Source organism: Sciurus carolinensis, chromosome 2 (assembly GCF_902686445.1).
Source record: "Sciurus carolinensis chromosome 2, mSciCar1.2, whole genome shotgun sequence".
Taxonomy (NCBI): domain Eukaryota; kingdom Metazoa; phylum Chordata; class Mammalia; order Rodentia; family Sciuridae; genus Sciurus; species Sciurus carolinensis.
This window is the reverse complement of record NC_062214.1, coordinates 28,303,769-28,317,747: the sequence shown is the minus strand read 5'-3', so window position 1 is coordinate 28,317,747 and position 13,979 is coordinate 28,303,769. Positions and strand designations below refer to the sequence as shown.

At 40.3% G+C, this 13,979-nt stretch overlaps 1 protein-coding gene across 4 annotated transcripts in view; it reads right to left on the bottom strand.

The window, feature by feature from the left end:
- Ptpra (protein tyrosine phosphatase receptor type A) overlaps positions 1-13,979 on the bottom strand; it is a 140,540-nt gene that overhangs the window by 32,888 nt on the left and 93,673 nt on the right. For 3 of the 4 annotated variants that reach the window (XM_047538843.1, XM_047538844.1, XM_047538845.1), the window contains 3 exons: positions 5,727-5,811; positions 4,537-4,610; positions 4,158-4,294 (listed from right to left, as the gene is read on the bottom strand). In XM_047538843.1, the coding sequence (XP_047394799.1) occupies positions 4,158-4,294; positions 4,537-4,610; positions 5,727-5,811 (296 nt within the window). Of the gene's footprint in view, positions 1-4,157; positions 4,295-4,536; positions 4,611-5,726; positions 5,817-13,979 lie in introns of those variants that run through there. The other variant, XM_047538846.1, reaches the window with a different exon arrangement.

Here is a 13,979-nt window from a genome sequence, read left to right as displayed (position 1 = left end):
GATTCTGCCAGCTCCCCCAGTGTCTTTCCAAGTAGATAGCTATTTGTTTTTTTATAGTTCTGGGGACTGAACCCGGGAACTCATATGTAGTAGGCAAGTGCTCTACTGCAGAACTATATCTCCAGTGCTTTTTATTTTGAGACAAGGTCTCATTAAGTTGCCCAGGATGGTCTTGAACTTGTAATCCTTCTGCTTCAGCATCCCAAGTAGTTGGGATTACAGACATGCACCACCATACATGGTAACTTGTTTTTTAAGCCAGAAAATGCCTGGCACAAAGTAGAGGAGATCAGAGTGTTATACGGACTCCAATGGGCTCAACCTTTCTACCGACACCTTCACTATGTCCCTGATGGGATTACAGACTAGTGAGGAAAGCACTGGAATCTTCTGTAATGATGAAAATGGGAGGCAGATGGCCTAGCTTATTTGAGAAGCCTACTAGACTACCATTCTAGAGAAAGGGTCCCCCTCGTCTGACTCCTTGGCCTAGGCCATTTCATAGACCCAACCCCTCAAATAAGGGGGTAGATATCAGAAACGTATGAGAAAGAACTCTGCCAGAGCATATCCAACATTCGTATACTATGAACCTCCCTATTCACCCTCCCCTAAGAAATCAGTTATTTACGATTGTGGTAATGGTACATTGAGTAAAGGGAAATGTATGCTTTGGAGTTTACTGGGTCCTGGCCTTGGGCTATTTATTCCTGGGAATTCAGAACACCACTATGATATGATGGTTAGAATGGAGCCTTAGCAGGCCAGGTGATGGAATGAGTTTTAACTTGAATTGGTCTCACCATCAGGAGCTACCAATTAGGCAGCAAAACACCCATGATGATCCCCTAATCCACTGGATAAAGACCATTATAGAAAGAGCAAATGCAAACTCCTAAAGCAGAGATTTCTCTTTACCAAAAGGCTAAGTCCCTAGATGCACAGCAGAGATCTTAAGTGCTACAGAAGACTTAAAAGCTTCAGTGGTGTGCACCTATAGTCTCAAGAACTCAGGAGCCTGAGGTGAAAGAGTTTGTTTGAGGCCAGGAGTTCAAAGCCAGCCAAGGCAACACAGTGAGACCCTGCCTCAAATTAAAACAAAACCAAAAAGCTGCAGGACAATGATGAGATAATCCACTGCTATCTCCGAGTTTAGTGATGGCATGGAGTGAATGCTCAGTAATTACCATTGCTGTTGTTTCCTGTAAGCCACCAAACACACTAACACAAAAGAAACTCAACAGATTACGGTAAATTGAATCAGCTGGAACTATAGACCTGTAGTTGCTTCTACAGATCAACATATAGCTCATAGTACCTGGAAAATCCTTACTGATGGGGTGAGTGTATGTTCTTTTTAAGTTGCACAGACTACTTGAAGTAGTCTCCCTCTCATTAAAGGAGCTGCCTCAGTGATAAATCATCCTGACCTCTCTGTGCTGTGATCTGGTTCATCAGGATTTTTTCTCACTGCTTCACAGGACATCACCCTGACATCCATACTGATGATATCAAGCTGACAAAACTTGAAGAACAGGAAATTACGCATCTTAGATATACATGCTAGACATAAGAAAACATTGGCTTGACAACTTGAGCTGAGTTTTCTGAAGGTCAAAGGCCTGTAGCTTGTTAGGATTTTCTTGTCTAACACAAAGAAAAAGTTGCTATTTCTTGCCTCACCATATCTTCCCCGTTAAAACAGAGCAATGCTTGCTGGGCTACTTTGGGTCTGAAGATAGCATATACTACATTCTGATATATTGCTCTGGACCAATTACTGAATTATCTGAAAGGAAGAGGCTCTTCAGCTGATCTAGGCCAGGGAAAAATTGACTGACAGATTCTGTGGGGCTCTAAAATGTCCACGGTAAGGCTGAACAGAAGAATCACAATGAGAAAAAGTCTGATGATATGAGAATAAGACTATGATCCTGCTAGCAAGACCATGCTCCCAGCTTAGAATTGGGTTAGAGTGGAGAATGTAAGCCTGACTATGCGACACCAGGTATCCAAATGACTTCAATTTCCCATCACATACTAGGTAGTATTATATGAACAATAAGCAGAATATATGCCACATAACCCACTCCTTTGAAAGACACTTCTGACTTCCTGTTGATGTCAATAGTTGACCAAGGAAGAAAAAAGTCCAGCCTATATACTGATGACTCTATATGACATACTGGTCCACACTGGAAGTAGACTGCTATAGGACAGTGTACTTAAGTGATAGCTCTGAATGAGTATGAAGAGAAATGCTAGGAACACTACCATCCTCCAGGAATTTACTAGAATGCTTTATCATAGGTTCTCAGGGAATACTACCTGAAAAGGAACTCATTTCATAGAAATGTATAGCAATATATCCCATCACCAAGAAGTAGTTGGTATTACAGATTACAACAAAGTATAAAGCCTAGCACAGACCCAGCTGTGGTGCTGAGGCTGCAATGCTATCTTGTGAGATGTGGTAAATGTTCTCAATCGATAATGAATATTCAATGGTACTCATTTTTTCCAATTGTCAAAGAAAAGGGTTCAAGCTATTCCATTAACTCTTGCCTGGTAAATGGTCTCCAACTTCAAGTCTTGCCTCCCTTTCATCTATTGTTTATATTGAAGCTAGTAATTTTCTCAAGATGTAAATCTGATCCTTCAGTGATAGAAAAGATGAGTGGTGACTCATCCACCCAATAATCATCCCTCTTTTCCTCCCTGCTACAAGGGTTCCCATTCTGTAGGGGTTGCCCACTTAGGCTCATGAATAATCTGGACTGGTCTTAGTTGTAGTAACCCTATTTTTCCCTTGCTTGTGATTCATTTAAGAAGGTGCAAGTAACAGGTAAAGCCTCCAGATGTTTCAGGGAAAATGTTCCTCACTGATAAAAGGAAAAAACAGTTATTATTTTCCCACTGGAACCTGATTATATCTCCATGTAACACCTAGAATTGGAGCAGCTGTTTTGGCATCATGAACGGAGCCAGTCTATAAGACAAAGCTGACATATGGATCAATGGAAAGTTGTGAAGAAAGCCATCGGTTTAGTAATGACCTAGTTGACAAACTGGCCAACTATGGAACTGCTCCTCTATGTCAAGTCCATTCCTCTCTCCTTAATCATTACCACTTGAGGTCCATCCAGCTCTTTTGGTCTTAACAATTGCTGTAGCCCCTAGTTGTATTCCCTGTAACTATTCTTATCTCTCATAGGCTATTATTTTCCATAGATAAACTAGAATTTTTTCGAAATACAAATCTGGTTGGTCTTGGCTTTCCACTTCTCTCATGGCAATCTAGGAAAGCAATTGTCTGGTCAACTTTTCTTACTACTCCCTGAAGTCTACGTCTGCCCTTTGGTCATTCACAGTCCTTCTTTAGTTTTCTGAATATATCCTTCCCTCACTTCTGATAATTTTCTTCTGCTATTTCTAGTGCTTAGAATGTACCCCGCTCCCATTTCTTATACTCTGGCTTCTTCAAGGAAATTCTTGACCTGTGATCAGAACTGGTAGGATGGAATCCCCAACTGGTGGATAATACACATATTATTTCCTTTAGGGAGTTATTAAAAATATATATATATGAATTTTAGTACTCGAGATGAGGCCTGTCTACTGCAGTCTGCCATGCTTCCCATTTTCCACACTGCTCTACTCCTGTTATCTACTCTAGACATTCTGGCCTACAGATCTAGACTCTAAAAGGTCACCTCTTAATATGGGCTCCTACAACTATGCACCAGTTCTTCGTGTCCCATTTTGTTGTTTAAATTATTCATTATTTTTGTTGTGGGGTTTCCCTACTGGGCAGTAAGTTCCTTAAAAGTGGAGACTAGATCTGGTTTTACTCCCTGTTATATTCTTGGCACCCAGAATACTGCCTAACACATATGAGATACTTGATAAGTATTTATTAAACAATGAAATAACAAATGCAATAATGAATGGATGAATAGATGGATGGGTAGATGAGGGAGGCAAAGCAAATCTTTTTTCACTTCTTATCCATGATCACACAGGGAGTCAGCTGAACTTAGCAAACAATTTCTCACTTCTCAACCATTAGAAACCTGTTTTTCACCCATGACTCAAAAGGCCTGACCTTAGGTCTGCCTTCCGCTCTGCTGACACACCACTCACAACAGAGAACTCACGTTAAATTCTTCCCTGAAGAGCTTATTGTCATCAGCCATTCTCCGGTTAATCTCCTCTTCCAGCTTGTCCACAGGCAGGGGTGGGTACTTCCTGTTGGTGCTTGGGGACCTGGCCAGAAGTGGTACACTCTGGGGCTCTGAAGGGCAGAAAAAGGGAAGGTCATTCAGGTGCTCTGAGGATACAGTTCCTTTTTTGGAGATTAACTTAGCGATTTTACCTCATGGATCAAGCCTCCAAGAACCAGAAATGGTTTCTTCAATAGTCCTTTTTTTAAATAGTCTTACTATTTTAAAAGGATGATAGTCTTACTATTTTAAAAGGATGGGGAAACCCCTAATTTTTTGATTTTCTTCTCTGCCAAGGCTCCCCATGCCTTACCCACATCCTCAGCGCGGCCATTTGACAAGCGGAAAGAATTGGAGTGGCTCCCAGCTTGCTTGTATTTCTTAAACCTGAGAAGAAAATGTTCTTAATGAAAAACCAAGCACAGAGGAAAGAGAGGCAAACCACTGGTTTTATATTCCTGCTCAGACTCAGTCTTTCTAACTCTCCTCTATCAAATACTCAGGCTTGTTTAGAAACCGGTAATTCACATCCTGCAGCAGCTCCATACTGTGGTGACTGAGCACCTCAGGGTGTTCCTTCTTACCCTTGGCACACTATACTCCAACCCAAGTAACACCACCAATATATTCTGGCTTGTTTGGCTCCTCTGTACAGCTCTAGTTCTAGAACCCACTACAGCATAGCCATACCAGGTAGAGAAAGGGTGAGTGGAATTCAGTGAGGATACGGGATAAGAGGAAAACCTTATATGCAACAAGATTCCTGGTATTTCCCTAGTATAGCCTGGGAGTTGCAGAGATCAGAGCTCCAGATTAGGTGGACACAAATCTGGCCACATTTCTTCCACAGAATGACAGAGACACAGGCCAAATTGCGGTTGGGTGGGGAAGGGTGGAGGCAGGGGCGAGCACACAATTCCTCCCTGACTTTATTCCTGAAGAACAGAGGGAAAACAGAACAGGTTAAGCCAAAGATAAGGCAGAGTTAAACCCAGGTGGTCAGGGCAATAGCTTTAGCAGGAAGAGAACCAATGCACCACCCTCTTCTATCCCTTGGGTTCCTTTTCCTTTCTCTACTCACAGTTTGAGGGGGTAATGTCTAGAGGCCCTTGAAAGAAGGCCAAAAAGAGGAACCCTGTAACTCCCATAGTTCATGTCACCACCAGAGGTCCCAGAGGAGTTTAGAGACAAAGTCCCAATTATAAACAAAGTAAGCTTTCTTTATTTTTTTGGTTTTGTAATGCTGGGGATTGAACCCAGGGCCTTGTGCATGCTACCGTGTTCTACCATTGAGCTACATACCCGGTCCTAAAGTAAGCTTTTGTTGTGCACGTAATTTCATTGGGGCCCTTTCAGGGGTTGCTTGAGCAGGGTTATAGCACTGTCATGAATCATTCCCCTTCCATTCTATTCAGTTCTTATCCTATTATCTTCTGGACTGTGTGGGCTTACTGATACTCTGCATTATTGAAACGAAATGCAGACAAACATTAGCATACTCACCTTAACATATATAGAACTATGATAATGAACACAATCACCAGCAGAGAGGACAGAGCCACCATCACTGCAATAATTGGAGTCTCATCTAAAACCAAGAGAAAAGAACAAGTCATTACTGTTTCCCTAAGCAGCTGACCCTGATGAGGAAGAAGGGCTCATGCCATGCTTTTGTAGATGATAGGATATTGAACAGAGAGAGAGCAAGGGCAAGGCAATGCATCTCCTTCTGCCACCATAGGGCTACTGGGCCAGGGTAAGTGGGAAGGCACACAGGGTCCAGGGTGACATGCCTATCCCATTTCTGTATTTGTTTACTCTGTCTTCCTGCATTAGAATAGAAACTCTATGAAGAAGACAGAGACTCTGATTCACCACTATATCCTTTGAGCATAAAACAATATTTAGCACACAGAAAGCACTCAACTATTTGGAGGCATAAACACAGCCAATTGTGATGGCATGTGGGGTATGCAGGGACAACTCTATATTCTCTCCCAGCCTCAATGGGTTCCATCTAAAGGAAGATGCCAGAGAGGAAGGAAAAAGAAATGATTTTTTCTATCACATAAACCCAAATAATTTTCCAACACAGAGAATATCATTCCTGGTTAAAACAAGGAGATACATAGATCAAAAACTGCTGGATGCTACCTTCTACCGCTTCCCATATCCTGCTTCCCCAACCACCATGTGCCAGGACTGCTCACTGGGAGGAAATATCTAGAGGCCTCTGAAAAAACATCAGAAAGAGGAATCTTGCAATGCCCTAGGACCTCCAAATATAACTTCTGGCTTGGCAAAGACAGGCAAGCCTCCACAGGGCCTGGTTCCCTTTCTACCTAGTCCCTTTTCTCTTGTAGCTAAGTCCTACCCTCTCCATAAACTACACAAGTCTACATGTATAGCTATCTTTGCCATTTATGTTTTTCTCCCATATAAAGGTCAATCCTATCATCTGGGATCTGGATTACATCCATTACTGTCACCTCAAAGATAGATCTTCCTGATCTCACTCCCTCCTCCAGATACCACCAGTTCTATGTCTGTCTTCTCAGTTAACTTCTTAAAACAGTTGTCTAATTTCTTTTCTTTAATTACTTCCAGGTTCTCCTTAATCTGTTTGTTCTGACTCCCACCCTCAGCGCTCCATTTAAACTGTTCAGCAAGCACACTGACAAATGGCATACTGCCAAATCCAATAGAAATATTCCTGTCCTCATCTGATACAACCTCTTAGCAGCATTCATTCAAAAAACATTTATGGACCAGCAAATGTATGCCAGGCACTGTTTTGAACAGTGGGAATAGAGAAGTGCTTAAGTAGACAAGTGACAGAAAGTTTACATTCTGTGGGGAAGGAGGACATTGATCACAAATAAGTAAACACGACTTCAGACAGGGATATGAAGAAAAAAACAATAGGGTAAAGGGATAGAAAGTGATAGGAAAGCAGTGATAGAGTGGTTTGGGAAGGTCAGTTTGAGGAGGTTATTTCCGAGCAGAGCTCTAAATGATAAGAAGTGAGCCATGCAAATTTGGGTGAAGAGCTTTCTAGACACAGGAAGTAACAAGCATAATAGCCCTTATGAGCTTGGTGGGATCAAGAAATAGCGCAAAGGCCAGTGTGGTATAAGATGCAGCTGAAGAATGGGCAGAAGCCAGATGACTTCTATTTTGTAGGCCATGGCAATGAGTGTGGATTTAATTCTGAATGAGACAAGAAATATTATGTGATTTGAACAAAGGAGAGAGATATAACTAATATATACATATATATTAGAGATAACTAATAACTATATATACATATATATCTAATATATACTAATAACATATATATTAGAGATAACTAATAACTAATAATAATATAGAGATAACACACACACATATAATACACATATAATACACATATAATAACACACATATAATACACACACACACATATATATATACAAATAAAATATCCCCAGTGCTAGGGATTGAACTCAGGTGCATTTATACTCATTAAAAGATCAGTTAAACTGACTCACACACGGCAGCCAGTTGGTGGGCAGTTTCTAGTAGAAAGTGGTGTTAGGGAAACGAAGAGCAGTTTTTCAAGGATAGACAGTAATCAACCCAACCTTTTTGAGGGGTTTCAGTTGACCATAGGGGAAAAAACCTAAATGGAGTGAAACGTGGATAGAGGATGGAGCCAACCACTCCTTTTATGAAGACTTTTACATAAAGGGATGCAGAGAAAAGCAGCAGCTGTTTGGAGGGAGGTATGGGGTAAAAAATTTCCCCCTAAGAGATGGGAGATATACTATGCTTCTTCTTTTTCTTTTTCCATTCTCTTCTCTTCGTGTCCTGGGGATTAAACCCAGGAGTGTTTTACCCCTGAGCTACATCTCTACTTTTTTTTTTTTTTTGAGACAGGGTCTCACTAAGTTCTCTTAGTTGGGCTCAAACTTTCGATCTTCCTGTCTCAGCCTCCTGAGTCATGAGGATTATAAGCATGGGCCACCATAGCTGGACCATGCTTCCCTGGCAATCTGCAAACACACTGTGGCTCTCATCTTAAAATGAGCATTCATACTGATTGACCACTACCTACTCCTTTAAGTACTTTCTTGCTTTCTAGGACAAAGCACTCTTCTCATTTTCTTTCTATCTCTTGGTTGCTCCATCTGTTTCCTTTGTTAGCTGTACCTCTTCCAACATAGGCTCTCTCACTGTGAGAACTCCTCAGGGCCCTATCCTTTACACTCTCTCTAGCTGATCTGATCAGGTAGATGGACATAAGTACAAATGATATGCTAGCAATTCCCACATCTGCAATGCTTGACCTGACTTCTCTTCTGAGCCTCAGGCTCTGAACTGTCCATCTGCCACCTTCACTGTAAATTTCACAGGCATCACAAACTTTCTGCATCTACACTTTTCCCTACCCATTCAGTGGCTAGCACTCCCATCCTTCCTGTGGGAAAATATGGAAATTCCCTTGATTTCTTCCTCATGCCTTACCATCTATGTCTAACCCATCTACAAGTAATGTATGTAAGGGCTAGAACCAATACCTCAAATCTGTCTACCTTTTTGCCATTTCTCTATTATCCTGTCCACTGTGGTCCCAACCTCCATCCTCTTTTGCCTATCTATAAGAACCATAGTAAGTTCTGACACCTGCCAATCCATTCTCCAAAAAACATTCAGAAAGCAAACTAAATCATGTTGCTCCCTTTCAATGATTTCCTGAGCCTAGAATAAAGTCTAGTTTCTTACTCTGACCCATAACAACCTAACTTGGGCCCTACCTATTCTATCTCCTGACACTCTTTGCTTCACTACTTTAGCTCCTAGCATCCTATCATAGAATGCTAAGTTTATCCACCCTTACATCTCTGAACATGTTATTCCTCTGCTTCACATGGCCTCCCTCCATTCTTTGTCTGACTAACTTCTCCTCAACCAGTTTTTATTTTAAGTGCCACTTTTCCATCTTCTCCGACTTCCTCATACTAAATTTACCACCTCTAAAGTAAGGTGTCCTGAAGATTAAATCAGATCATCTATGTGAAGTTTTTGGCACAGTAAAACTAATTAGTACACATTATGAATCTGGTCAGTATTTGGTTTTTATTTTTGTACTATTCTCATACAGTACTCTTATTTACCTTGAAAATACCTCTCTCTTTGTAATTATGTATCTATTTGACTGTAGCGGATCAACGAGTGTCCCTCCTTTATGCCACAAACTCCACAAAGGCAAGAATTATATATCTGTTTTTATGCTCATTGAATGAATACCTTAAAACCTAGCACAAGATCTCATACATAGTAGGAACTAACACTACTGGATTATGTTGAATGAATAAACAAAAGAACTAGTGATTTATCACTAAATATGCCTTTGTTAAATTCCAAGCACAAAGAGCAGTACACCAGGAATTGTAAGAAGGTAACCAGAAACATCTGGCTGATATGAAAGGAAAAGACTGGACTTGGCATCCAAAAGTCTGCACACTAGGAGGGTGTGGCAGCCTGACTTCACAGGTTCTGGCAGGTCTTTATCTAGAACAGCAATCAGTGAACTACTGCCCAAATCTAGTCCACCACCTGTTTTTGTGAGTACAGTTTTATCAGACACAGCCATGTTCATTCATTACATACCATTTACAGCTGCTTTTGCACTACAGAATGAGAGATGAGTTGATGTGATGGAGACTGAATGACTGCAAACTGAAACTATTTATTGCCTGGCTGGCTCTTGATAGAAAAAGTTTGTTAACCCCTGATCTAGAACTTTATTAATTCCTCTCCTCTTGTACAATTCTAGCTTGAATATCATTGTTTCTGAGTAAATACTTCTCTAAGCAGTATCTTTGACAAAATTAACCGCCCCTTTCTTGTACTCTAGTAACACTGTGTACCTACTCTGCTACAACACTTACCACATTGGATTAAGGTCACGGATTATGTATCCATTAAATAATAAACTTCTTGAGGACAGATATCCCTAAATTCAAAAATTATTCTTTAGGCCTGAGTCAGTGGTAGAGAGCTTACCTAGCATGTGTGAGGCTCTGGGTTTGAGCCCTAGCACTGGGGGAAAAAACTCATTTAGTAAATACATAGTGAGTAATGGTGTCAGTGGTAAGTGGTGAGTCCTGAGGACATGGCAGTGAATAAATAAAAATTTTTTGCTCTTATGAAGCTTATGATTTAGTGCAAATACAGGACAATAGATAGGTAAAGAAATGTATATTACAGGTAGTCATATGTGCTATGAAGAAAAGTAAGGTAGAGTAAAAGAAGGATTGGGGTGGGGAGTGTACTGTTATTTAAGAAGGCATGGTCAGGAAAAACCCCAAATGAATGAGTGAATGTAATAAGTGTCAGAAAGGCATGTTATTTATGATTACTAAGAGAACTGATAATTACAAGCAATACAGAAATAAGGGAGGCCCCTAGCTAACTTAGAAGTTAATAAAAATTACTATGAATTAATATTGAAACATATACGTTGCTGGCACAAAGCAGAGCACAATCCCATGTTGTAGTACTTCGTGATCCTTAAGCTCTTAGATACCGATCATTTATAGTCTTATTTTACAGATGAGGAAACTGAGCTGAGAAATTAAATAACTTGCTTATGATTATATGGCTGCAAATCTAAAGCAAGAAAACAAATTTACACTATTTTCCAGAAGCTTGAGAAATTATAGGATCAAGAGCACTTTAACTCTCTTGAGCTTATAGGCCACAACAGTCCACCCTCAATAAAAATCAGATTTTATTAGAATTATTCTCATGTTTCTGGTATGCTTAGAAGATAATACAGAGAACACAGAAGTCTCCAGGTTACTATGAGGGAAGGAGACCCAGATCAATTAGCTGGACTAGTACAAGGCAGACTGGTATAGCTAAGGTCTGTTCCATGCTGTCCAACAACTTTGTCCCCAACTCTCATTCTAATAAAGTTTCACTCTCTAGACTCAGGCCAGGGTAGGGGGCAAGCATTTCAAAACCCTAATAAGGCATCATGAGACAACAGATGTCTACTTGCTATATCCCCTCTCCAAGAAAACAAAGGGTCATATAAAAATAACAGCTCACATGTAGATAAGCGAATTATCTAAGTTCTTAAAACATACGTGGGTCAACTACAAAAACAGTGAAGTAAGTCATACTCCCGTAGCCCCAGTTCCTAAAGCCCGTTTTATTTATCTTGTGTCCAAATTTTTTGGGAGAAGTATTTATTGAATCTCAAATGTAGAGCTGTAATATTGTTTTAAGTACCACTCAGAAACCTTGATATCCATTGCTCTTCTGTCTTCCCTAAGGTCTCTGGAATTATCTTTCTAGAACAAAACTCTGACCATGTCACTTCCTTCCTCACTACCACCTACAGGCGATACCTTGACTCCTGGGCTCAATGTACCACCAGGCCAATTCTGTCGAGGCCACCTCTGATCACTCCTTACCTCATGCACATCAACTATGCAGAGTTCCTCAAACATATGATTTGCTCTTTCACATTTTCCTGCTTTTATCCTACCTGAAAATGAAGTGTGTCCTCATTTCCCCCATTTACTGTTTTCATTTAAACTGCTCAAAGTTCGTCTCTGTGCCTCCTTCCCATTTCCCAGGTACAAAGAGTCTTGAGTTCTCTGAGCACTCTGTGCAGTACATCCAATAGCACGTAATTGAATGAACTTTGATTTCTGGTGTTCACATATTTCCTCCAAGACAGGAGCCATTTTCTTTTTCTTTGCTGGACTCCTCAGCATCTAACAGGTACTGAATGAATACTGAATGTATCATTAAAGGTGCTTAGGGAAAATCATCACAAATGGAGTTCACAATAATAATGCTACTTACTATGATAAACCAAAAACTTGTCTTTAAAGAAGAACATCAACTCCATTATAGACTCTGGCTCTTTAAAATACTAAGAAGAGAAAGTCAAGGGAAGGATCCAGATGATCTGAAATGAGAGCTGAGAAAATTTCAGGAATCTGTGTGTTTCAGTAGAATGCTTATCCTTACTGATTCTAGAACTCTGGAGGTCAAGGACTCCTTCTTTATAAAAATTAGGATGGCACTATTTTCTTATTTTAAAAGGCAGGTAAGTAAATGATTACATCTAAGATAATTCAGGGTATATTTGGAACCAGCTTTATCTTTTATTTGATATTTAATAAATACCACTTGTAAGGTCTTCACAAGACTGCCCCCCCAAACAATCAAATTATTAAAGTTAAAAAGTAGGATATGACAGATTTAAGCAAATTTTTGTTTAAAAGACACAAGGCAGCAAAATGCTGTTGTACACCTGTAGTCCCAGCTACTTGGGAGGCTGACTGTAAGATCAAGGCCGGACTGGACAACTTAGCAAGAAGTTGTCTCAAAAAATTAACAAGGACCAAGGATGTAGCTTAGTGAATATAGAGCACTTGCCTTGAATGTGTGAGGCCCTGGGTTCAATTCCCAGTACTGCAATCAACAGGCAGAGAACTGGCTCATGTTTGTACTTGTGGTAGTATGATTACACTATGACCCTGCCTTGGGAGCTGCCTTACACAACAGGATCCAAGTGGCTTGTGAGAATGGTTGAAATTCTCAGTTCTAATAGCAATGATAACAGAAAGTTGGTGGTAGCACAATGATAATAATAGTGACAGCCAACACTTGCTGAGCAACTGTTATGTACTGATCCAAGCACTTCATTTGCAATATTTCATTTTTCACAACCCTGTGAAAGAGATAATGTGCCTGTCCCATTTTGAAAATGGCAAAATGAGGCACAAGGAAGTTACACATCTACTCATCCTGCTGGTAAGCAGTAGGGTTAAGATGCCAACCCAAGAGGTCTGGCTTCAGAGCCCATGCTTTTAAGTACTTTACTACACAGCCTCCCCATATATTCTACTATGTGCTCATCCTCTAGCCTCAATATATATATCAAAATCATTCAGTAGCATTTTCTTAGATGGAAAAATCTTTATTTGTAAGTAGCATCCCTATTTTGTTCAGACTTCATGGGAACCATAACAGATGTTTTGTAAAACCCTCCTTCAAGACTAAAGAACCTACTCCCCCAGCTGCTGGGAGGGTTAGTGACTAGTGGCTCTGAGTCTTTCCCCAGGAACTGTTCTTGGCTTAAGAGAGCCTGGCCCAGGGGCTTCTAGCTCCAGAGCTTCCTATGGGATTGATCTTAGTTCTGACCACATGGTGTCTCATTTCCTTCATCTACCCAATACTTCTGCCTTCACTGCCTCACAGGTGCTACAGGAAGAAAATACTTCCACAATAAATTGTTGCATGCAAATCTCTATCCCAGTTTATAGCTAATAATTGAGTTATAAAACCAGTGAAGGCAAAGTACAACTAGAAAGCACAGTCATCAGTGACTTTATGCTATACAGTTACTTGCTAGTTAATGCCAGACTAATTTTAATGCATATTACACAGATCATCCAAACTGACACCAGTAAAAATGCTTGAACAAAGGAAGCTAATTCCAGAAGGACAATGTACAATGGCATTAAAATGAGACATGTAGAATAGACAAATTCATAAAGAAAGGAGAATAACAGTTACCAGGGACTGGGAGAAGGTGGAAAAGGAAGTTATTATTTCATTTGGGATGATAACGAAAAGTTCTGGAGATGTGTGGTTCACAATGATGTAAATGTACCTAATGCCACTGTACACTTAAAAAGGATTGAAAAGGTCAATTTAATGTTAGACATATCTTACATAATTTTTCTT